We start from the raw sequence: 26,279 nt of genomic DNA on the forward strand, positions 1-26,279 counted from the left end.
GCAACCGCCGGCGCAGGGGTGGAGCCTCTGAGAGGCGGGGCTTGCGTTCGCTCGCCGCTCGAGGCGCGACGCGCTGCAGCTCAACGTCGCGGTTTCCAGCCGAGGCTTCCTAGCTAAGCCTTGGCCGGATCGAATTGGCTGTACGGTCGTCACCCGCACCGCGGCCCGTTTGCGTCGGAGGAATCGGGCCCTAGCCGGCCGCCGTAGCCACCTCTCTGTAGTGGGCGGGGTCAAGGCCGGGTGACCCCCGCCGGAGACGCCGCTGCCAGAGACATGTTCAAGGTGAGAGAGTGGAGCCGGGTCACAGCTGTCACCGCCCCTTCCCGGCCTCCCGGACCCCCCCCCCCCCCCGCGCTCTAGTGGGCCTCTCCGGGGACCAGGCCCGGCTCGACCCGAGGTTTTTCCCGCCTCCGGGCCGGCTGCGTCCCGGCCCCGCAGTTCATTCAGCGGTCCGCTTGGAGCGAGGCGCTGCCGGACTGAGGCGTGAGACCCGGGGGTGGGTGGGTGGGGCCCTTTGGGTTGTGCTTTCGTGAATAAAACACTTAAAAAATTAAAGTACAAAGTATCCACCCTCCGTTTGGTGCCCTCTTGGGTTCGTGAGTAGGGTTAGGCCACCTCAGGGCACTGCGGGGTTCGGTTCTGACAAGGTCAGGTTTCAGAACCTGGTGTATGAATGGGGGAGGGTCACCTTCAGAGAAGCTGCTGCAGGAGGTCGGGGAGGCTGGCATGGGAATGGCTGGGTGAGAGAGAGAAGTTGGAACTTCTCTGCCATTTCCAGTGAACAGTATATAGTATGGATAGGTCAGCTCCCTTCTTTACATTCTATGAACTCGTGTCCTTTGAAAGAAATACACTTTTACAGGGAAGACTGTCGAAAATCTGTACACATGAAGGTGTTATTCTCCTAGTTTTAAAAAAAGTAAATGATATTTTCTATCATGAAAAACAAATCACAGGCTACTAGAAAGGAGTCTACAAATCGAGTCTTGAAGAAGCAGTGCACCCATAAAATATTGCTAATGAAATCTCAGAATTGCCCTACTCATTTAAAAGTCTTATTGAGCTTCTGCAATGTGCTTTGGGTGCATTAGGACAGACAATAAAATCAGAACATGGATTTGGCCATCCAATCCTGGCATTGCCACTTTCTAGCTGTGTCACCTTGGACAAGTCACTTAACCTCTCTGAGCCTGTTTTCCCATTGGTGAAGTTGGGGAAATAACATCTACCTCTTAGGGTTGTTATAAGGAATAAGTTAGTATGTGTTAAGCACTTGGAAGAGGTCCTGGCACATAGAAGTGACATCCAAGTATTTGCTTTTATTTTGTTTTCAGGCAGCTCATCGTTTAGTTAGGACAACAGATCCCGTAAGAAACTTGGTTCATTTGATAAATTTTTGTTGAACATCTATTATGTGCTAGGAGCTTGGCGCAGCTTTAAGGTTGGAACAGCAAAGGATATGCTGTGATCAGTTTATATGGTTATCAACGTACTGTGGTAGTAAAAAGAGCAGGAATCTGTCTTACCAGGGGTTTGTGGTTATTGGCCCTTCAGAGGGTCTGTGAATAGCATTCAGGAGGTCCCTGAACTCTGAGGGGAAAAATGCTCTTTTTCACTAATCTTTCACTGCAGTTTAGCATTTCCTTCAGTTATGAACGTAGGTAACTGTTTGTTATCTATTTCCAGATAACGACCTTAAAACAACAATGATTTATTATTTCTCACCATCTATAGGTTGGCTGGGCAGTTCTGCTGGCATCTCCCAGTGGCTGAATTCAGCTGGTGCTAGACTATGAGGTGGACTTAATACCATATCGGTGGGTCTAGGGCCCCTCAGTGTGGCCATCTTGGGCTTCCTAACATGGTTACTGGGTTCCAAGAAGGCTAGTCCTGATGCTAAACACCTGCTTGCACCACATTTGTTGGTGTCATAATGAGTCGTATGACCAAGCCTAGAATCAATGTGGTGGGGGACTACACAGAGCATGGATGTGAGGACATGTGGTTGATTGGGAGCAATTCATTTAATAAGCTACTACAGCAACAAACTACAGTAGTATTAGCAGTACCTGTCACCAGTCGAAGTTAACAGGACCAGTGCATGTCACAGACATTTTCATGTCACATTACGGTTGTTGCAGATCTCCAAATATCATTTATGCTCATCACTACATCAAAGTTATAGTAGTTATGACTCACTACTAGGTCTTTTTAGTATTAATGAGCTAATAAAGAAGCACATATTACTGTATCAGATTTTGGGTCTTAAAAACAATTATATTGCACTATAATTGGCATTTATGCAATTAGAAGCATTATTTTGAGAAGGGGTCCATAGGGCTCACCAGACTGCCAAAGAGGTCTATGGCACAAAAAAGGCAAGGAACCCCTGGGGACTTCAGGGGAGACAAGTTTTGAGAGACAGGAGTTCCTCAGGTGGATGAGCTGGGGAACAGCAGCAGTGGTACTCCATTGAGGAAGTGCCAGTAGCTCAGCTGTGCTGTATCAAGGGAAAGCTAAAGGGAGCTGAAATTGTTGAGATATGTGCTTTGAGTAGAAAAACTCACGACAGACCTTGGTGGATACCAAAATGTAAGGATGAGGAAGAGGAAGAGGGGAGGCCAGAGATTTTCGAGAAGCAACTTTTGATAAGTAGAAGTAGGAGCACAAGAGTGATGTTTAGAAAATTAAGGGAGGAAAGTTTCAAGGACAGGCTTTGTTAGGGTGCTTCCAGTTGGGGAAACCCAATTGCTTAAATAGTAAGGAAAATTATCTCACAAAGTCCAGAGGAAGGGTGGACTCTGGTGGGTCAACGATGTCCTCAAGGTCCCCATCTCTTTTCTTGGCTTTCCGAAGTAAGATTGGTTCCCCTTATGGTTGCAAGATGACGGCTAGTAACACATGCTTTCCCATCCACTAGAGCAAGAGAAAGAGAGAGGACAAAATTCCCAGACTTGGATTACACTCTTCAGTCTGATTGGACCAGCGCCCCTGACCCAATAGCCAGTGCCAGGGGAATGCCATGCCCTGATTGGCTTAGACTAAACAGAATCAGCTCAGAATGGGATCACTACATTAATCACCTGGGAGAGAAATGAATCCATGAACACAGTGGGGGCATGGAGACTAGATGTGCAACGACAATGTCTATTACAGAAAGATGAGTTAGATGGGTTTGGAGAAGTGTTCACTGTTTTGGGCAATTTGGTTGGAAGGCTTTCACAATGTTTATACATGTAGGTTTACTGATGGAAGTGAAAGCTAGATTAATATGGGTTGGTAGCTGAAATATGAGTAAATGGGATTTATAAGCTTGACTGTCAAGGGAAGGAGGGAGAATATAGTAACTAGAGGGACATGTTTGGTCAAGATTCTAGAGTTGTTTTGTGGTTGTTCCAGTATTCAAGATTTGGCAATGTTTATGGCCTCGGGAGGAATGTAGGGAGGGAACTTTTATAAAAGAGAATTCCTTAGCTTTGAAAAGGAGGAGAGATAGTCCCTTCCACCTGTGAGATGGAAGGGAGCGAAGGATGGCAGTAATTGTAGACTGGTGGTTCTCATCTGGATGGTATCACCTGCCTCGAGCGTGTTTTAGAAACTTGGTTCGTTCTTCACATCTTTAATTTAGTTGTGTTGAACATTCATATGCTGAAATATAACGCTTATAAGTCTCTCCTTTTTGTTCTCCATTGTATTACCGTCAAATTAATATATGGGTCTCTTTTTTTTTTTGGACTTATGTATGTAGGTGGGTGATGAATTTTACTTCAAGATAGCAAGAGTTACTTAGAAAATTATTTGTCATAAAATGGCGGTGTCAGGTCTAGTAGGTGAGGACCAGTGCTTCTCAAGCTTTCATGTGCATGCGACTCTTGTTAAAATGCAGATTCTGATCCAGGAGGTCTGGGTGGGGGCCTCAGAGTCCTCATTTTCTAACAAGCTCCTGGGTGATGTAGATGCTGCTCGTCTCCTGTCATAGTAATATGAATAGTAAGAACTGAGGCAAACTGGTAGATGAATGGTTTCTTGTGTTTTCCAGGTGAGAGATTTTATGAGCGTGGTGGGATTTGGAAGAGGCATTGACCAAAGAACAAAAAAGATAAGTGAGAGGCTTTGAGGGCGCTGCTGAGAACTGCTACTGGCCGTCTTTCATGATCGTAGCCCGGGAGTGGGGCTGAGCACATGGTAGGGCTTGATCAGCTTGGGTCAACTAGGACTGGAGGGCAGAAGAGTTAATAGTATAGGTGTTGGTGGAAAAAGTACAGTTTGTGTGGCTAGTAATATGCATATACAATTAAAATATTTGTTTTAACCATTGTTTTGATTTAGCTGTCCATCTTCAAGTCAGTAGGGGGCACTGGTGGATCACAAAACACATTTGAAAAGCTGCCCAGTGTTTGCATTCTATTGCAGGAAGCAGCTTTTCCAGGTGCTGCTGCAAGAAGCTTGAATACTGACTACATACACCCAGTCTTCAGATTCATGTTACTAGATTTCATTTGTTGCACAAATGTTTATCACAGTTCATCTATGGGCTGGGCACTTTGCGGTACCTTGGCAGGTATAAATGAAAAGACCCATTTTTTACCTAGGAGAGAGTCCCCCAATTTGGCCACATATCAGAATTATTTGTGAGACAGTTTCCAAGGCTCTGACCATGGGTCGGATTTAGTTTTTAAGTGAGGTCCAGGAATCTCTAGTTTTGAGAAAGCCCCCCAGATGACTGTGAAACTTGGGTTTCAGGAGCTCACAATGTAATTAGTGGCACAGACAGGAACAGTTCATTCAGATGCAGTGGGATAAGTGCTCTGATGTAAAAGGGTTGGGGAAATGTAGAGCAGTAGGTCTGAACCTTGCCTGCATATTAGACCCACCTGGGTTGCTTTTATATGTCCCTGTGCCCAGACTGCACCCAGACCAGTGCTATCAGAATCTCTGGGGTTGAGATTTAGGCATCTAGTTTATAGGGCATATAGGGCATGTAGCCAACCTTGAGAACTACTGACTTAGAGGAACAAGCACCAGCAGGGGGCATCAGGAGACTTGATAGAGGAGAACATGCCTTTGAAGCTGAGCAGACATGGTTGAAAGGGCCTTCCAAGCAGAGCAGAAAAGCTCATGCAAGGACACAGAAGTGAGAGTTCAGTGCCAAGTTAAAACTGTGTTACCTAGGGTGAGACACTAAAGTGTCTCTGTAGCCACTCTGTAGCTGTGTCCTCATCTATAAAACAAGGATAAGACTAGTACCGGAAGCAGCCACATAGCACAGGGAGATCACCGCCTGGAGGGGTGGGATAGGGAGGGTGGGAGGGAGGGAGATGCAAGAGGGAAGAGATATGGGAACATATGTATATGTATAACTGATTCACTTTGTTATAAAGCAGAAACTAACACACCATTGTAAAGCAATTATACTCCAATAAAGATGTAAAAAAAAAAAAAGACTAGTACCAACCTTAAATTGTTGCGTGGATTAAATTAACTCAGACCCAAAGTTTAGCACAGTGTTTGGTACAAAGTAAGTTCTCTGTAAATGTGAGCTATTAATAACTTTTAGTTGGCGTCTTGTAGGAGGCTGCTATGGTAGTGTTATGGTGGTGCACAGTCTTGGGACTTTCCAAAAGTATTTTTTAGTGTCAAATCTTGGTAGTTCATTGGATGTGGCAGAGTTGGGAGAAGGAGAATTTAAGGATGCTGCCCAGGCTTTTGGCTTGGAAAGTTGAGTGGCTCTTAGAACTGTTGATTGAGATGGGAAAGTGGAAGAAGGCTGAGTTCGGTTTGCGGGGAGGTGATACTTGCTTTTGAATAGGTTGGACTTGGAGAAGTATCTGTGGACATTAAGAGGTGGTAATCAGTTGACATGGAATCCAGGAGTGAGTAGTTTTCCTGAGAGAGATGTGGGCTGGAGATGGAGGAATCATCAGATGCTTCAAGGGCCAAAAGATGGCCTAGTGAAAGCTGGTCGGCATCACTTCCTTCCTGAAGGACGGAAATGTGAGCTTCGTTCAGAGCTCACTGCTCATAGGAGCCTGAGGTGACCGTATCCTTGGCTATAAGGCATTATTACCTATTGTGGCTCTTTGGTCTTGATGTAATGCCTTTATTGCCTATCTTTCTGAATTAAATTTTCTTTTTTTTTTTTTGGCTGCGTTGGGTCTTCCTTGGTGAGCACAGGCTTTCTCTAGTTGCGTTGAGCGGGGGCTGCTCTTTGTTGCGGTGCGCGGGCTTCTCATTGCAGTGGCTTGATGGCTTCTTGTGGCGGAGCACGGACTCTAGGCGTGTAGGCTTCAGTAGTTGCAGCACACGGGCTCGGTAGTTGTGGCATGCAGGCCCTAGAGCGCACGGGCTTCAGTAGTTGCGGCCCACGGGCTCTAGAGCACGCGGGCTTCAGTAGTTGTGACACATGGGCTTCAGAGTGTGGGCTTCAGTAGTTGTGGTGCACGGGCTTAGTTGCTCCACGACACGTGGGATCTTCCCAGACCAGGGCTCGAACCCATGTCCCCTGCATTGGCGGGCAGATTCTTAACCACCATGCCATCAGGGAAGTCCTGAAATTAATTTTCTTATCATGAATAGTATGTTACTAGTACAAACTAAGGGGAGAATTACACTGATAACTGGAAAAGGAAAATCATCTGCAAATTGGAAAAGTACTGTAAGTTTATTTTACTTGAATATTATTTTAAATGTCATATATTTTGAAAGATAATAAAGATTTTTTGCCCTTACAGTTAAAACATCTCCGAGGGAATTCTCCTTGAGGAATTATAGTTTGTATCAGTTAATTTTCCCCAGTAATGCTTAAGCGGAAATTTATGGTTAGTGCATACAGCATGAAACTTTATGTGGATATTTTCAGGGGAAAAAAAAACTCAGTCTAGAGGTATATTTTAGAATTTGGAAGCTATTTGTTTTTCACTTTTGCTGAGTTTTTCCTGATTTTTGCATGGCCTTATGCCAGTTTTATTAGAAAACTGGAACAGTGCCAGTTTCTTAATTTAGTGGGTTTTAAAACTTGTGTTCATTGTACACTAAAACTTGTAGAAGGAAGAATTTAGAGCAAGGGTTGTAGAGTTTTCATTATGCCGAGAGCCTATAACTTTGAATATTAAGCTATATTTTCATGATAATGCCATTATAGACAGTAAGTTGTATTTTGAATGAATATTGTTTTAAAGGCACTTTAAATACAGTCACGCTTTGTCTTCCTACTTCTTTCTAAGTCTTTGAAGCAATGCAGCGTGTTTTGTTCAAAGCCCACACTGGCTCCAACTTAAGGACGTCTTTGTTTGCTTGGGTGAGGATGAGGAGCCCTCTGTGGGAGCTAGAGATAGGTTCACAAGTGCATGTTCATTGCTTTAGTTGGGAGCAATACCCAGTGGTTTCTTTTTTTCAGATGTTCCTATTCATTCCTTTGAACAGTCTTTTTAAATAGGATATATGAAAATAATAAAGGTTCATTTTTGTTTTTTCCCCCATTCCATAGACGTCAGTCCTTGTGAAATAACAGCCTGCTTTTCTTTGTGCTTGCTGAAATGAATCTCCTCTCCCATTAGAGGTGCTGCTTCGTGTGTCGTATTATGACATGGGTTAAACTGGTGAGTGAGTAAGAACCAAGTGATACAGGGACTCCAACAAGTTTCCTAAATCGTTTGTTGATGACTTACCTCACTTGGCAAATATTGACTGAGCCTGTGTGTGGAGTCACATCTTTCGGGAGCACTGTTAAAAATTGCTGTGTTTAGTCCAAATATTGACTTCTCTTGTTTTTGTTCCTTATTTTCACAGAGATTTTCATTATGAATCCAGATTGTCATCAGCTGAATTGAGCCTTGCCCATGAGTTTTTTTCCAAAAGAATGTTGTAGTTTCCTTTTCCTTAAAGAAGGAAAAGCCTGTGAATAACTGAGATGAGGTTGAAGGCAGTTTGTTGTCAGTGAGTTCGGCATTCTCTGTGCACACAGCGGTCTATTAGGAAAAGAAACTTGGGTCTAGATAGACTTTACTTTGACAGAATACCTCTTCCTCTTAGAAAATGGAATTTTTTTTAGTTGTTTGAAAATGTAGAAGCATTTGAAAGGCAAATCTTGAAGTAAATGTTCCTCTGTGACTTTTTTTCCTGCCTATATTTCCTTAACTCATTAAAGATTGAATGGATCTTGGGATGCCATTCCAAAAGAGAAAATAAATATATATATTTTTTGGAGTTTTAGGTAAGCACTGTTAAGTTTCTGTCTGAATGAGGAAGTTCAAAATAAATTTGCAACATGGTAAATTATGTGTCATCTGTGTTCCAAGACTGTGAAACCAGTACAGCCCAACCAGATGACTCAAAACCTGCCTGAACGAACAATTATCTCACTCTTTGGCTCTGACATTTCCTTCCTGTTTATCAGACAAGTTTATTATTTTTTTGCATGAATTTAACAAAATCCAATGATTATTTTTAAAGGTAAAACAATTGCAAATGAAACATACTTGCTTTGCTTTGTTGACCTAATTTTGGGTGAATTCTGCCCTCCAAAGATAAAATAGAAGCTGGTTTTCTCTTAAAAAAAAAAAAAAGATAATGTTAATCTTGAAAACAGCCTTGGTTTTTTTTCTTCACTTATCTCTTTAGACCACAGTGTGTTTATAGTGGATGAGGAAGAACTAGGAAATATCAGTTACCACAGTACAGAATTACAGAATTGAAAGTTTATCATAAGATAGTTCTATGTTTGTCATAGTTGGAAGACAGTTTTTCTTTTTGTTGGTTGAAGTCTGAACTCTTAAAATATTGGCTTCATAATCCATTCACTATGAAACAGATTAAAATGATTGTGGTTTGTCTTGTTGTTGTTGAAGTGTAAGTGCTCCCAGATTTATACATCCAAATGAGTGCCTGTCAAAACAGTCGTTATTGAGAGGACAGATTTAATTATCTTGTCAATACATCTCTTCCAAACACGCCATCACTGATCAATATATTTGTTCCAGAAATATCATCCCTGATCAGAACATTTTGTCCTTTTTCATTTGGAGTTATCATCATACTCTCTGACAGATTCTTTAGAATATCCTCAGGAGCCAGCTATTTTTGTTTCTTGCATGTTACAAAGCAAATTAATATTCATTGCAAAAACTTCAGGAAATTCAGTTAATACTGAAGAATCACCCTTAATCCTACCACCTGTAGATAACCATTGTTAACATCGTTTTCAGACTCATTTCTGGGCATACTTAAATAGACCTCCTCAGTTTAACATTTTCAAAAACCTCACAAATCCTCCCCCCTCTTTTTAAAACAATTTAATTTATTTCATTTTCTAATCTGCTTTTATTTTGAATATATTGAGACTGATTTTCTTACAGGCTTAAAATTTGATGTGAAGGCATTTAGAAATGGAAGCTGTATGATCACATATTAAAAGTAAATTTCCTTTATTAATTTGTTGTATAAATAGTTACAGTGGGTTCTGGTATGATCCATCAAGGTTACTGCTTTGGAGAGAAAATACTTATTTTTGAGGAGGAGGAGGCATACTGTTTATTTTTTTTTTCTGGTTGCATTTTTTTTTAAGTTCCCTAGTTTTAAATTATGCTGATAAAACCCACATAACATAAAATTTACCGTCTTAACCATTTTTAAGTGTACAGTTCAGTTGTGTTACATATATTCACATTGTTGTGGAAAAGATATCCAGAACTTTTTCATGTTGCCAAACTGAAACTCTGTACCTATTAAACAAAAACTCCCATTTTCTCCTCCCCATTTTCTCCTCCCCCACAGCTTCTGGTAACCACCAGTCTGCTTTCTGTTTCTATGAATTTGACTACTTTAGACACTTCATATAGATGAAATCATACAGTATTTGTCTTTTGTGAGCTGACTTATTTCTCTTAACATAATATCCTCGAGGTTCTATATAATATTTCATTGTATGTATATACATTTTATTTATCCATGCATCTGTCCATGGACACTTAGGTGACTTTTCACCTTTTGGCTGTTGTGAATAATGCTGCTATGAACATGGGTGTGCAGATACATCCCTGAGACCCTGCTTTCAATTCTTTTGGATGTATACCCAAAAGGGGAGTTGCTGAATCATATGGTAATTCTATTTTTAATTTTTTACAGAACCTCCATATTGTTTTCCTTAGTGATTGCACCATTTTATAATCCCACCAACAGTGCACAAGGGTTCCAGTTTCTCTGTATCTTCTCCAACACTTGTTATTTTCTGTATTTTTGATAGTGGCCATCCTGAGGGGTATGAGGTAAGAAAATACCTATTTTAAAAATTGTATAAGTAATGCTGAAATAACTTGTAAAAAGTCAAACAGTACAATTATGATAATTATATGGTTCCCATCATCTGCTTCCCTCTAATTCTCTTCTCAGAGAAAGCCTCTGTTACCAGTTTGGTGTATGGCCCTACAGATTAGAAAGGATTGCGGTATAAAATGTAGGAACTGTACTGAATGCTCACTCTGGGGGGAGGCATATTCTTTTGATCTTTGGAGATTATGGACTCATTTAGTTTCTCTTTATTAATTCAGTTTGTGACACATTACTAAGGACAGCAATGCAGGCTGATGTGGGCAAAATTGTTGATTGTTTTCATCATTTTGTTTTACCCTAAATTCTTTTACATAATTTATTTTTTGTTTTATGTTCTTTTTTTAGAAGAAGAATAATCTCAAAAGTATTGTCACTTTTCATAGACGTTTAACAATCCCTATCAGATTTTTACCTCTTAAACAACTGAAAAGAATCAGATTAAAAGCATTTTGTTTTTAAATGAAAAATGCTTTCAGATGGAAATTTTTGCAGAAAAGATTGATTGAAGATCAAAGAAGCAGTGTAACATTTAGGGAAAAAATACATAATTGTGTCTCATTTCCTGTAAATAGAGGAATATCTTATTTTATTTTTTCATAATTAAAAATTTATTTTATTCATTTATTTTTGGCTGCATCGGGTCTTTGTTGCTGCGCACGGGCTTTCTGTAGTTGTGGTGAGTGGGGGCCACTCTTCGTTGTGGTGCGCGGGCTTCTCATTGCGGTGGCTTCTCTTGTTGCAGAGCACGGGCTCTAAGTGCTTGGGCTTCAGTAGTTGTAGCACGTGGGCCCAGTAGTTGTGGCTCGCGGACTGAGTTGCTCCACAGCATGTGTGATCTTCCCAGACCAGGGCTCGAACCCGTGTCCCCTGCATTGGCAGGTGGATTCTTAACCATTGTGCCACCAGGGAAGTCCCACCTCATCTGATCTTGATATTAAAAGGGAACTTGTGGATTGAGAATGTTGATATGTAGCAGTCATGGTTTATGGTTGTCTATATTTGCTCCATCTAGAGATTGTAGCTACTGATGAGTATAGCTGAAAAGATTGTAGTGTGTCAGAAATCATCCTCATGTTCCAGACCTTTGTTTCTTTTGTTACTGCTCTTTACAGAGGCTGTTCCTAGTGACGCTGAGTCTTTACATCAATCTGTTGGGTGACTTTGCTTAAAACAGAAAGGAAGGGGCTTCCCTGGTGGCGCAGTGGTTGAGAGTCTGCCTGCCAATGCAGGGGACGCAGGATCGTGACCCGGTCTGGGAAGATCCCACATGCCGCGGAGTGGCTGGGCCTGTGAGCCATGGCCACTGAGCCTGTGTGTCCAGAGCCTGTGCTCCGCCACATGGGGAAAAAAAAAAAAAAAGAAAGGGAGGAAGGCAGGCAGAAACGCATAAACTTCGTTGATTCTGCTTCTGTCTACAGTTGTTTCCCAGAATTTCCAGTCGTGGTGCATTATTCCTTTTTCTGTGTTACTCCTGTCCTTTTTCTGGTAATGCACTTATTACAAGTGGTGTAATTATTCGTTTATCCGCTTTATTAGATTGTGGAGGCAGCGACCACATCTTATTGTCTTTGAAGTCTATTTTCATTGTTTCGTTAAAGAGTTGCTTTGATGTCCTTTGTGTGGCTTGTAAGGCTATTAAATGAGGTAGGGAAACCCAGAGAAAAAGAGGTTTTTGGAGAAAGAGAATTCATTATGAGGTAGCAATTGAAAAACCTGGTGAAGATGTCCATGGGGAGTTAGACACACAAGCCTGAGCCTTAGGGAGTGGCCAGGCCTGGGAATACTGATTTGGGTATCAATAGCATAGGGCGGGAGTTGAAGAGTTAGATTTTTTTTTTATTTATTTTTTCTTTTTTTTTGCGATACGCGGCCCTCTTACTGTTGTGGTCTCTCCCGTTGCGGAGCACAGACTCCAGACACGCAGGCTCAGCGGCCATGGCTCACGGGCCCAGCCGCTCCGCGGCATGTGGGATCTTCCCGGACCAGGGCACGATCCCGTGTCCCCTGCATCGGCAGGCGGACTCTCAACCATTGCGCCACCAGGGAAGCCCGAAGGGTTAGATTTAAGTGAAATTGCTCTGAAGTGAGAAGAAGGTTGGTTAAGTACTACTCTGACTCGTCAGCCTTGAAGAGATGGGCAGACAGAGGAAGAGAAGGCCCAAAGAGAGATGGAAGGAGTGCCCTACAAAGCTTATAGAATGGAGCTAGAGTAGAAACTTGGAAACCAAAGGAAGAGAGACTTTGAAGATGGTGGAGTGGTCACCAGTTTCAGGGTACAACTGAGGTGCCAGATGTCCATTGGAGTTTAGTTACTGGGAGGCCATTGGTGGCTTTGGGAAGGCCACTTTTAGATATCTTGAGTAGTGAGGGGAGGAGGGAATAAAGCAGAGAAAGCAGGCAGAATCTATCTTTCTAACTTTGTGTTGACATATAACATACATACAGGAAGGTGCACAGATCACAAGGAATTTTTGCAAACTGACCATACTGGTATATCTTGCACTCGAGAAGCCTTCAGGGCCCTTCCAGTCACTCCCCAGCTTGCTAAGGATATCCATTATTCTGCCTGCTAACCAGTCTTTTTTTAAAAATAATTTTGTCAGTGGAGGGAGATAGAAGAATAGGGTGGTAGTTAGAAAGGGGATTAGGGGTGGAGGGTATTGTTTGTGTTGTGTTTAAGATGGGAAAGATTTTCTTGAATGTAAATAAATCCCATAACTTCTCTAGACTGGTTGACCAGTCACTGTGTCTTTTTATGTTTAGGACAGTTTTCATTTCATTCTTTCAAATGTTTTTAAAAGTAAGTACGATTGAGTGTTTATACAAACTTAAGTTGAATAACTGTTCCCCAAGCATCTGCTTTTAGAATAGTGGTTTTCTAAACTTGGCTGATTATGGGAATAGATTCTTGGGACTCTCTTAGGTTTACTGAGTCAGATACTCTGGGGGAAGGCAATGGAATCTGTGATTCTAAAAAACTCCCCAGGTGATTCTGAAACTTTTTAATGTTACACAGTCCTGGAAAGTGAAGCTTACGCTTTATCAAAAAGGAAGCTGGTGTATGTATGTATATATTTTAAATTTATTTTACTGAATTATAGTTGATTTAAAATGTGTTAGGAAACTGGTATATATTTTTAGTGGAAGGTCTAATAAAATAATAGATCTGTAATTGTGGGGGAATAAAAGTGTACCCTTTTTTTGTTTATTTATTTTTGGCTGTGTTGGGTTGTTGCTGCACACGGGCTTTCTCTAGTTGTGGCGAGCGGGGGCTACTCTTCCTTGCAGTGCGCGGGCTTCTCATTGCAGTGGCTTCTCTTGTTGTGGAGCACAGGCTCTAGGCACGCGGGCTTCAGTATTTGTGACTCACGGGCTCTAGAGCGCAGGCTCAGTAGTTGTGGCGCACGGGCTTAGTTGCTCCGTGGCATGTGGGATCTTCCCGGGCCAGGGCTTAAACCCGTGTCCCCTGCATTGGCAGGCGGATTCTTAACCACTGTGCCACCAGGGAAGCCCAAAAGCATACCCTTCTTAATAATGAGAGAGACTATATACTGGGTTTTCCATAAAGTTGATAGAGAAAGCAAATTGTCAGGGCTTTGAGCCCCACCATTCCTGAGCATCCTTGAATAATTCTGAGGGTGGCTTATTCAGTTTGAGAGTTTTATTTGTCCTTGAAGCAGTTTTACTGGGACACAATCAGGAAGTGGTCCTGGAACTAGAGTTCTGAGCAGTACACTTCTTTTGCAAAACAAGGATAGTTTAGTCTTCTGGGTACCCATGATGATCTGAGTGTAACCTCACCCGATTCATATCTTAACTGTGTACAAGAATCTGCCCTTGCTGCTAGAGCTGAAGGCTAAACTCAATCTTATGCCTCAGTCTTAAAAAACATTTTTTTTTTTTAAAGTTGTAACCTGGGGCTTCCCTGATGGCGCAGTGGTTGAGAGTCCGCCTGCCAATGCAGGGGACACGGGTTTGTGCCCCGGTCCGGGAGGATCCCACATGCCACGGAGCGGCTGGGCCCGTGAGCCATGGCCACTGAGCCTGCACGTCCAGAGCCTGTGCTCCACAACGGGAGAGGCCACAGCAGTGAGAGGCCCGCGTACCGCAAATAAATAAATAAATAAATAAATAATTGTAACCTGAGTTTTTTTTGAGTAAACTCATAAGCTTCCTAGAAACTCTGTAAGGGTAGGGACTATGTCTGCTTAAGTGTTGTGTCATGTTTAGCATGGTACCTGATGTGGAATAGGTATGTAATAAATATTTGTTTTTGAAATAAAATTCTAGTTGACTGCTTCCAATTGTTATATCATACATAACCCTGCTTTCCTAGCCAGATTTGTTTTGTTCTCATCAGTCCTTGATGAGCTCCAGTGGAGAGAGTAAGAAGCAAAAGCCTTTTAGACAGTGGTGACGTACTCCTTTACAACACTTCTTGTTAGGGCCCCATCCAACCAACTGCCAGTCCTGGTGCTCAGTTTCCGTTGACAGTTAAGCGCTCTGAGGACTCAACAAAAGTTGAGAGCAAAGAGAGTCCAAAGGTCTAAGATGGAGAATGTACCTTGATAGGCAGAGTATATAAGATATCTTGCTGGGGAATATAATCAGACAGAAAGAAAGAGTGTTTTAACCACATGAGCCAGGGAACTCGGTGACACTCCCTCTGAGGTTTGCAAAGCTCAGGGTCACCAACTCACCTGTTTCCCCTATGACTGTGGGTTTCTTACAGCTATATTTAAAACCTCAAACAAGCCAATACGTTGGGTCCTTAATTTAAGACCCTCACCTAGCTGAATTCCAGGAGGGGCATCTAGTGACTGAAGGGCACACTCCAGAGGATAGGCTGGATGTAAAGCAATGCAGCCTTTGGATCTAGTTAGTCTGTAGCTGTAGCTTAGCACTCATTGAACATACAGCTCTTAACAGAGTGGGCTTGACTTTGATCTAGCAAGCCAAACTCATCTAATCCATAGTAGAGAATGTTTAATCAGCTCTTGGAAGGTGCATGTGTACCCAGCTTCTGAGCCAAGCCATTTGCCCTGGGTGGAGAGTGAGCCTGGCAAACAAGGATTCTCAAGGACTGTCACTTGGGACAGTGAGTGCTCAGGCCATGGGTACACACAGTCTAGAGGTTCCAGCCCCTCATCAGAAGAGGTCCAGGGAGATCTCACTTCCCAGGAGGTATTTTCATTCTGGTTGTACCATAATGGGTCAGGACCCCTCATGGAGAGAGAAAGCCTTTGTGTTCGTGTCTCACAAGGCAACCCAACAGGAGTACCCATGGGAGAAAAGGTGATAAAGCTAGAGCTTTAGTGATTATGACCCAGTTGGTTAAATCTTTCTTCAGGAGATCTAACTTCCAGATTCATGTTCTTTTTCTTCCTTGGGTAGACAAAAGGTTGAAGAAGAAGATTCTTTGCCCCCTTTATTGCCCTCACACTTTCCTGGGGTGATCTCTGCCCATTTTAACAGACTTTCCTTCTTAAATTCTGATATTGAATGGGTTACCCTGTATAATCAATATGAGCTGTAACAAATTATGATAGCCACCCAGTAGGGACTCGGCATTGAGAAATCCCCGTTTGTGATAACGTCTGGTCAAGGCAGGATGGGGTAGTCTCTCACTATGAGGAGCCCTCTTTGATGCCAAAAAAGAAAGTGAACCACCCAAGATGCTGGGTAGTGCATCAGTGTCAGGCTTGTCTGCCTGTGGATCTTTTACCCAGGCTCTTCCTGTGAGTTTCCATTGCACAGGTCAGTACCACCTAGATCCTTACCACGGTCAGGTGTATGGCTGACTCCTTCCTAAGAATGACCCTTGACCTGCAGTTCCCACCCATATTTTGGCATAAACTTAACATGGTTTAGGTGTGTGTGGATTTTTTTTGACATGTAATTTACATACAGTGAGATGCACAGATTGTACGTTGTACAGATCGTGCAACAATTTGAGTTTTGACAAGTGTATACACCTTCTGTAACTCACACCCAATGAAGATATAGATCATTTCTGTCACTGCAGAAAGTTCCCTTGTGCCCCCTTCTTAGTAAGTCTACCCCATGCAAACTTCACCTCCCAGGCATCGACTATTCTGATTTCTATCACTGTGTATTAGGTTTAAGGCCACAGATCTTAAAATCTAGATGGTGGCTGATTTGCAGACGCCGTAACCCCAGAACCTCCCACGCAGCCCAACCATGGTCGGCCCTACCGTGTTCTTTTTTTTTTTTTTTTTTTTGCGGTACATGGGCCTCTCACTGCTGTGGCCTCTCCCGTTGCGGAGCGCAGGCTCAGCGGCCATGGCTCATGGGCCCAGCCGTTCCACGGCATGTGGGATCTTCCCGGACCGGGGCACGAACCCGTGTCCCCTGCATCGGCAGGCGGACTGTCAACCACTGCGCCACCAGGGAAGCCCCCTACCGTGTTCTTTGACATTGCCATCGATGGTGAGCCCTTGGGCCGTGTCTCCTTCGAGGTAAGGGGCCTGGAAACCAAGAAGTGACTGCTCATCCAATCCATAAAGCTATGTTAACAGATTGGAGCTGTTTGCAGACAAAGTTCAAAGACAGCAGAAAACTTTCATGCTCTGAGCACTGGGGAGAAAGGCTTTGGTTATAAAGGTTCCTGCTTTCACAGAATAATTCCGGGATTTCTGTGCCAGGGTGGTGACTTCACATGCCATAATGGCACTGGTGGCAAGTCCATCTATGGGGAGAAATTTGCTGATGAGAATTTCCTCCTGAAGCATACGGGTCCTGGCATCTTGTCCATGGCAAATGCTGGCCCCAACACAAACGGTTCCCAGTTTTTCATCTGCACTGCCAAGACTGAGTGGTTGGATGGCAAGCATGTGGTCTTTGGCAAGGTGGAAGAGGGCATGAATATTGTGGAAGCCATGGAGCGCTTTGGGTTCAGGAATGGCAAGACCAGCAAGAAGATCACCACTGCTGACTGTGGACAAATCTAACAATAAATTTGACTTGTGTTTTGTCTTAAAAAAAAATCTAGATGGTGAGAGATATCAGAAAATAATAATTATTCATGTAAATTGGTGCTTCTCAAGGCGGGAGGATGCCCCACAGGAGACTTTTGACAATGTCTAGACACATTTTTGACTTATGGCTGGGAGTGGTTGGCAGTGGCATCTAGTGGGTAGAGGCCAGGGATGCTGCTAAGCCTCCTACAGTGCACAGGACAGCCTCCCAACAAAGGATGATCCAGCTCAAAATGTCAACAGTGCTGAGATTGATAAACCCTGAAGCATACCTCTGCAGAGAGAATTGTGGCCCTGGGGAGTGTTAATCTCTGGATCTCCCAAGTCTCTGGGGATGAGGTTTGTTTTATGTTTGGTTTTTGTTTGCTTTGTTTGTTGAGGGCTTGCAGGAAACGGAAAGGGCAACTGCAAGAGGGACCTTTCTTGAGTGCTACCACCCTTGTGGCCACAGTTCTTGCTGTGGAATGGGAGTGACTAACAGGAGAAGAGGGAGATGAAGAAAACAACTTGGGCAATAAAAGGGCAGTCTTAGCATAATATTAAAACTAGAAAAATGGACAAGAGGGAAAAATAAAGTAGAAATTAATGACACCTAAAGTACAAGCAGCAAAATAAAAAATAAACAGGTGAGACTACATCAAACTGAAAAACCTCTGCACAGCAAAAGAAACCATCAACAAAGCGAAAAGACAACCTACAGAACAGGAAAAAAATATTTGCACACCATATATCTGATAAGGGGTTAATATCTAAAGTATATAAAGAACACATACAACTCAATAGCAAAAAACAAACAAAAAATAACCCAATTAAAAAATGGGCAAAGGACCTGAGTAGACATTTCTCCAAATAAGATATACAAAAGGCCAGAAGGTACATGAAAAGATGCTCAACATCACAAGTCTTTTGGAAAATGCAAATTAAAACCACCATGGGGCTTCCCTGGTGGCGCAGTGGTTGAGAATCTGCCTGCTAATGCAGGGGACACGGGTTCGAGCCCTGGTCTGGGAGGATCCCACATGGCGCGGAGCAACTGGGCCCGTGAGCAACAACAGCTGAGCCTGCGCGTCTGGAGCCTGTGCTCTGCAACAAGAGAGCCCGCCATAGTGAGAGAGACCTGCGCACTGCGATGAAGAGTGGCCCCCGCTTGCCACAACTAGAGAAAGCCCTCTCACAGAAACAAAGACGCAACACAGCAAAAATAAATAAATTAATAAACTCCTACCCGCAACACCTTCTTTAAAAAGAAAAACCACCATGACATACCACCTCACCTCTGTTATAATGGCCATCATCAAAAAGACAAGAGATGAGGGACTTCCCTGGTGGTCCAGTGGTTAAGAATCTGCCTTCCAATGGGGACGTGGGTTCGATCCCTGGTCAGGGAACTAAGATCCCTCATGCTGTGGGGCAACTGAGCCCACGCGCCGCAACTACTGTGCATGCATGCTGCAAACTACGGAGCCCACACACTCTGGAGCCTGAGAGCCACAACTAGAGAGAGAAAACCTGCATGCCACAACTAGAGAGAAGCCCACGCCCCGCAACAAAGAGCCTGTGCACCGCAACGAAGATCCTGCATGCTGCAGCTGAGACCCGACACAGCCAAAAATAAATAATAAAATAAGTAGATAAATATATATGTTAAAAAAGAAAAGACGAGATGAATGCTGGCATGGATATGGAGAAAAGGGAACCCTTGTGCGCTGCTGATAGAATTGTAAATTGGTGCGGCTACCATGGAAAACAGTATGGAGGTTCTTCAAAAAAAATTAAAAATAGACCTACCATATGATCCAGCAATTCCACTTCCAGGAATATATCAAAAGGAAACAAAAACACTAACTCAAAAAGGTATCTGGGGACTACCCTGGTGGCGCAGTGGTTAGGAATGCGCCTGCCAGTGCAGGGGACACGGGTTCAATCCCTGGTCCGGGAAGATCCCACATGCAGTGAGCAGCTAAGCCTGTGCATCACACCTACTGAGCCTGCACTCTGGAGCCCACGAGCCACAACTGCTGAAGCTCATACACATAGAGCCCATGCTCCGCAACAAGAGAAGCTACTGCAATGAGAAAGCTGCGCACCGCAACGAAGAGTAGCCCCCGCTCGCCACAACCAAAGAGCTCTTGCATGCAGCAACAAAGACCCAACGCAGCCAAAAATAAGTAAATTTATTAAAAAAAGAAAAGAATTTAAAAGGTCAACACAAGGCATTATATCAAATGAGGATGAAAAAGGGGACAACATGAACCCAAAATGCTTGGATGAGGAAGTGGGAAAAGGGGTGGGGCACCAGCTATTGACAGTAAGAAAGGGAATCTGAAACAAAGTTGGGGCGGTGCCTGCCAGCTGGCTCAGTGGAAAGTCCCCAGTTTAAGCAGTGTTGTCAGTAGGTTGTGGACAAACCCAGAAGGCAGAGAGCAGTGAGTTGGCACCTGTAGATACCAGCAGCCTCATAGGCCCTCTCCTGGGAAGTAGGGAGGGACCACACTGACTGTCAGCAGTGGCTCACTAACCTTTATCCTGGAGGCAAAAAAAGTTCGTGGCAATATTGCCTGGAAATAAATATCTTTTAAGTATTCCACTTAATGCTTTAAGGTGTGTTATTTTTAAACCAGTTTAAGTAATAACCACTCCTTTTAAAAATAGCTTCTAGCTCTTTATTTGCTTCTGAAATATGGGTATTTCTGTTTTTGTGTGCGACTTCAGGCATACATTTAAAAAAATTTTTTTATTTTATTCATTTTTTTTGGCTGCGTTGGGTCTTCGTTGTTGCGTGCGGGCTTTCTTTAGTTGAGGCGAGTGGGGGTTACTCCTCATTGCAGTGCGCGGGCTTCTCACTGCAGTGGCTTCTCTTGTCGCGGAGCACGGGCTCTAGGTGTGCGGGCTTCAGTAGTTGTGGTACCTGGGCTTAGTAGTTGTGGATCGCGGGCTCTAGAGCTCAGGCTCAGTAGTTGTGGCGCACGGGCTTAGTTGCTCCGTGGCACGTGGGATCTTCCCGGACCAGGGCTTGAACCCATGTGCCCTGCATTAGCAGGTGGATTCTTAACCACTGTGCCACCAGGGAAGCCCAAGGCATACATTTCAACAGACCTTTTTAGGTTTTATCTAGCATTATATGTTTTGTGAGTATTACAGAGTAGCGAAGTCTTTCACATTACGGGCACTGCAGATCTCAGGAATATGATTTCTGTGATGCCAAATCATGCCTAAGTAGTTAGAACAAGTCAACCAGTCATTTATTTTTTTGCCTCTCTCTGTCCATTCATGCAGGCATTAAACAGTTCTTGAGCATTTCTTATGTGTTAGGCACAGTTATAGACATGAGGAATACAGGGTAAGACACAGCCCCATCCTGAAAGGGCTTCCAGTTTGGGAGGGAAAACTTGATAGACATAAATAAATGGATAAATAAGAAAAGAAAAGCAATAAGTCTCCATGCTCTTAGGCAATTGTGCAGAAAGGCAAAGCAAATATGGAACATTCTAGGCAGAGGAGCCAGCATGTGTGAACCCATGAGGCTGGGAAGCAGCATGGGAGAAATATAGGGAGTTCAAGTTTTGTGGGAAAAGGCAGAGTGACAGATGAAGTTAAGAAGGTGGTTGGGGTCAGATCATAAATGGGCCTTGTTTGGCTCACATAAAAGTCCTAGGTAATGAATACCAAAGGATCTCAAATAAGGATAGAAGATACTCGGGTTTGCAGTTCAGAAAGATCATTCTTTTGCATTGTGGTGGTTTGAGTCATCAGAGGGCCAGGTGAACGTTTAGAATTAAGCTGTTGAAACAATTCAGGAAAGAAACAAGGGCCCAAGGGAAGATTGTACAGGAGAAGATAAAGAGGAGAGAGTGAATTAAGTATTTAATAGGCAGAATTAACAGGACTTAATGACCAATAGGATGGTGGGGGGAGGCAGTGGAGATGACCTCAGAGTTTCCGATTGGGTTGTCTAGTTGGATGGTGGCATCATTCCTGAGAGAAGAAGTAGAGGAAGAGGAGGCATTTCTGGGGTAAGGATGCAAGATGGTCAAGTGCTGTGTATTAATTTTTTAAATGTGTCACTTTTAAAACTTTCTAGATTCCACAGCACACATTCACCTATCAGGCCTAGTATAGACTTGGAGGCACAGACAGGATCCTGATGAGTTGGTTTTGGGTGTTCTTGGTGTAGGGAGCTTGTGTCCCATCCAAGTGGAAATGTCCAGAAGTAATAGGATAAATGAGTTGGGGACTCAGGAGAGAGCTCTGGGCTGGAGCTGCATATCTAGGGGTCACGCTTCATGTTGAAGCCATGGGCATGAGTGACCTAGTCAGGGAGAGCAAGGCACAGAAAGAGACTGAGTTTGGGAACTGAGGCTGGGAGAGAGGGGTTCTGAGTGGGAATGGAAAGGGAGAGCTGCTCAAAGTTTGATTATTGGAATTATCGAAAGAATCTTCACCCTGTTCAATGAATTACTAGGTGAGATCATTAAAAACTCCTTCCCGGGCTTCCCTGGTAGCGCAGTGGTTAAAGAATCCACCTGCTAATGCAGGGGACACGGGTTCAAGCCCTGGTCCGGGAAGATCCCACATGCCACGGAGCAACTAAGCCCGTGTGCCACAACTGCTGAGCCTGCGCTCTAGAGCCCAAGAGCCACAAGTACTGATCCTGTGTGCCACAACTACTGAAGCCTGTGCGCCTAAACCCCATGCTCCACAACAAGAGAAGCCACTGCAATGAGTAGCCCGCGCAGCACAACCAAGAGTAGCCCCCGCTCGCTGCAACTAGAGAAAGCCCGTGCATGGCAACGAAGACCCAATGCAGCCAAAAAAAAAAATCTCCTTCCCCTGTTGTTATTGGGGAGGGTAGGGGAGGTGTATCTTTTATTTTCCTTGAAAGGCTAAGTAGAAAACTCAGGAACTACTGTTTTGGAAATGAAGATAAAGGTGACCTGGAATTTTAAGTCCACGAGAACATGTTCTTTTTTTTCTGACTTCCATAAAACTTTGGGAATACATTTCTCATAACGCGCAATAAGCCTCTCAGGGCAGGAGTGGCTGAGGTTGCAAATGTGCCCACGTTATGTACCTTCAGTTTGTAGAACTGAGAGAAGGCTTAAGATTGTTTCTGTGTTTCAGGTAATTCAGAGGTCTGTGGGGCCGGCCAGCCTGAGCCTGCTCACCTTCAAAGTCTATGCATCAGCAAAAAAGAACTCATCTCACAAAGCTGCTGTGAAGGTTAATGAGGTAACGTGATACATTTTGAATATGTGATTTGCTTACTATGGGAAGCATACAAATTGAATATCAGGAAGATAGGACAATTCAGAAGATATTTAAAAGGAGGAAATAGTGCTTCCTTGTGGGAAGCTGCTAGACTATGGCTTTTTCAACTTTAATTAATGGTACTTAGCTAAGGGCATAATTAAGGAATATTTCCTAGATTTTTAGTGGGGAATCTGCTCTGTCCCAGTAGATTGCAAGCACAAGTCACTTCTAAGTGATCTGCCTGCTTCCAAACTGCTTATCAAGCCAGGAAAACATTCACATTTTTCCCTCTCCTAAGAAATTAAAGACCAGGGTTCATCCTGCTTCTTGGCTGGATTAGAGGCTCATAAGTAGATGCTTAATAAATACTAAATAAATAAAACAGGAAATCAGGGCTTCCCTGGTGGCGCAGTGGTTAAGAGTCCGCCTGCCGATGCAGGGGACACAGGTTTGTGCCCTGGTCCGGGAAGATCCCACAGGCCGCGGAGCAAATGGGCCCATGAGCCATGGCCACTGAGCCTGCGCATCCGGAGCCTGTGCTCCGCAACGGGAGAGGCCACAACAGTGAGAGGCCCGCATACAGAAAAAAAAAAAAAAAACAGGAAATCATCTCTCCATTGTTTACATTCCTTTTTGTCTATACTTCCCACTGATTATTTTAGATATTTGGTTTCTTTTGACTTTGAGTAAAGTGTCATAAAGATCTACCTTCAGTTATGGTCAGGGTTACTTGAATGGTGTTTACCTAAAGCTAAATAGCTTGTTTTTTTGCCCTTTACTCTCTTCTTCTCAGGCCTTGGGACAGTGGCATTTTTGAGGGTGAAGAAGGCAGCCAGTGGTGGCTGTGAAATGTTTCCTCTCTGGTGGGGAACAAACCTGCTATTCTGCTTTGATTAGCACTAGACTGATCACTAGAGCTAAGTCATATGCTATTCAGTTATCCTCAAGCTTTTTTTTCCTATCCCACCTCCGACCCACCATTTATAGTAATAGAATCCTTTTTCCAAACTAAATCTAAGATGAAATAACAAATACTAATATATAAAATGGGTAAAAGGGGACTACTTTATCTGCTATGAGTAGGGTTGGGGGAGGCTAGGACACCTCATAGCCCTGCTCTCTTGGCCTTGTCCTTATTGATTAAGGTGCAAAGATCGTCTGAAGCAAGGTTCAGGGTGCACATAACCCTTATTCACTGTAGTTTGTGAATTATTACAAATTTAATAATTGATTGTTATTTCATTACTGTATACACTTCTTAATTTCTTTTTATTTTGTTTTTCAATCTTTGCAGCTTTCACTCTACTCTGTTCCTGAGGGTCAGTCTAAATATGTGGAAGAGCCAAGGACCCAACTTGAAGAAAGCATCTCCCATCTCCGACATTATTGCGAACCATATACAAGTTGGTGTCAGGTACAGAGAGCTGTTCTGAAAATGGCATGAATGCATTTCTGTTTAGAGTCAGTAGTAAAAAGTCTGTACTGGCTGCATGTTTTCAGAAAAAGGCACAATAAGGGGCCCCAACTTAAGAGTGCCTGACTTAAAAATGTTCATCAGTGCCATCTCTGGAGTGGAGCAGAGAGCCCTAGCTTCCTGGTGGCAGCTGTCGCCATAGCTGCAGAGAGAGTTTCCCTCCCACTGGGTAGCCTGTGTCACGTTGACTAGAGAGCAGAGGCCCATGGTACCTATCTTTTTTTTTTGGGCAGGCCATTTGGCTTGTGGGATCTTAGTTCCCCGACCAGGACTTGAACATGGGCCACGGCAGTGAAAACGCCGAGTCCTAACTACTGGACCGCCAGGGAATTCCCCCATGGTGCCTATCTTGTTGGTTGCGGCTATGAAAACATTATTGTCCACCAGGGGAGGATATGGGGCTGGAACTATGTAAACATTTATATCAAAATTAGGAAGTTTCTCTCCCCACAGAGATTCTGCAAGTCAGTACCACTTTATTTTATTTTTTAATTAATTATTTATTTATTATTGGCTGTGTTGGGTCTTTGTTGCTGCATGCTGGCTTTCTCTAGTTGCAGCGAGCCGGGACTACTCTTCGTTGTGGTGCGCAGGTTTCTCATTGAGGTGGCTTCTCTTGTTGCGGAGCACGGGCTCTAGGTGCACGGGCTTCAGTAGTTGTAGCGCGCAGGCTCAATAGTTGTGGCTCACGGGCTCTAGACCGCAGGCTCAGTAGTTGCGGCATACGGCCTTAGTTGCCCTGCGGCATGTGGGATCCTCCTGGACCAGGGCTCAAACCCGTGTCCCCTGCATTGGCAGGCAGATTCTTAACAAGTGTGCCACCAGGGAAATCCCAGGATTTCCCTTTAAACAGGAATGGGTACAGAGGATTTTGAATGCTATAATAGGAGGGTAGATAACTACAACAGGGTGGAATTACATACTTGAGTACTTAACTGTTTCCCTTAGTGACCAAAGATCTGCATATACAGATTGACTTTTACTGCTCAGGTTTTAAATCAGGCATTTGTCATTATGTTCATGAAAGCATGTGTGCAATTTTTAACATTGGAAACCAAAATTTACAGTCTACAGAATGTTTTCGTGGGCTTTGATATGTATATTTGCCACACTTGATCTTGATTTTGAAAACTGATGACAAAGTAAAAGAATGTAGATGTGTGTGACGTGGTCTAGATTTACTTTGCTTGAGATGATAAACTCAATTTTCATCCAGAACTTGTTTTAGAATTTTTAATTTCCACTGTCTGTGCCAATGCTGAACTTTTGTTCACCAATTTAGAAAGAAAATAGCATAAATCAGGCCATTATACTAAAGTACCGTAACCATATTATTGAGTTATGAAATACCTAAAGACTTTATACATAATGTGTTGTAACACACTTAAACTTTATTCTCTTGTTCTAGAAGATTTTTTAATTTTAACATCTTTATTGGAGTATACTTGCTTTACAATTGTGTGTTAGTTTCTGCTTTATAACAAAGTGAATCAGCTATACATATATATATATCCCCATATCTCCTCCATCTTGTGTCTCCTTCCCACCCTCCCTATCCCACCCCTCTACGTGGCCACAAAGCACCGAGCTGATCTCCCTGTGCTATGCGGCTGCTTCCCACTAGCTAGCTATTTTACATTTGGTAGTGTATATATGTCCATTGCCACTCTCTCACTTTGTCCCAGCTTACCCTTCCCTCTCCCCGTGTCCTCAAGCCACTATGGAGAATAGTATGGAGGTTCCTTAAAAAACTGAAAATAGGGGCTTCCCTGGTGGTGCAGTGGTTGGGAGTCCGCCTGCTGATGCAGGGGACACAGGTTCGTGACCCGGTCTGGGAAGATCCCACATGCCGCGGAGCAGCTGGGCCCGTGAGCCATGGCCGCTGGGCCTGCGCATCCGGAGCCTGTGCACCACAACGGGAGAGGCCACAACAGTGAGAGGCCCATGTACCGCAAAAAAAAAAAAACAACAAAAAAAAACCAAACTGAAAATAGAACTACCATACATCCCAGCAATCCCACTCCTGGCCATATACCCTGAGAAAACCATAATTCAAGAAGAGTCATGTACCACAATGTTCATTGCAGCTCTATTTACAATAGCCAGGACATAGTGTCCATCAACAGATGAATGGATAAAGAAGGTGTGGCATATATATACAATGGAATATTACTCAGCCATAAAAAGAAACAAAATTGAGTTATTTGTAGTCGATGGACCTAGAGTCTGTC

The 26,279-nt window shown here is 43.4% G+C and overlaps 1 protein-coding gene and 1 pseudogene across 3 annotated transcripts in view; both read left to right on the top strand.

Moving 5' to 3' along the window:
- The first annotated feature begins 79 nt into the window (after positions 1–79).
- APOO (apolipoprotein O) overlaps positions 80–26,279 on the top strand; it is a 58,020-nt gene continuing 31,820 nt past the window's right edge. Inside the window, exons 1-3 of one of the 3 annotated variants that reach the window (XM_027096705.1) lie at positions 80–282; positions 22,446–22,553; positions 23,869–23,988. In XM_027096705.1, coding sequence (XP_026952506.1) covers positions 274–282; positions 22,446–22,553; positions 23,869–23,988 — 237 coding nt within the window. In that variant the 5' untranslated portion in view covers positions 80–273. Of the gene's footprint in view, positions 283–4,033; positions 4,186–22,445; positions 22,554–23,868; positions 23,989–26,279 lie in introns of those variants that run through there. The other 2 variants (XM_027096703.1, XM_027096704.1) reach the window with 2 other exon arrangements.
- On the top strand, positions 8,267–17,333 carry LOC113614859 (peptidyl-prolyl cis-trans isomerase A-like; annotated as a pseudogene).

Source organism: Aethalodelphis obliquidens, unplaced genomic scaffold (assembly GCF_003676395.1).
Source record: "Aethalodelphis obliquidens isolate GAN/ISIS:26980383/991018 unplaced genomic scaffold, ASM367639v1 scaffold107, whole genome shotgun sequence".
Classification (NCBI taxonomy): Eukaryota; Metazoa; Chordata; class Mammalia; order Artiodactyla; family Delphinidae; genus Aethalodelphis; species Aethalodelphis obliquidens.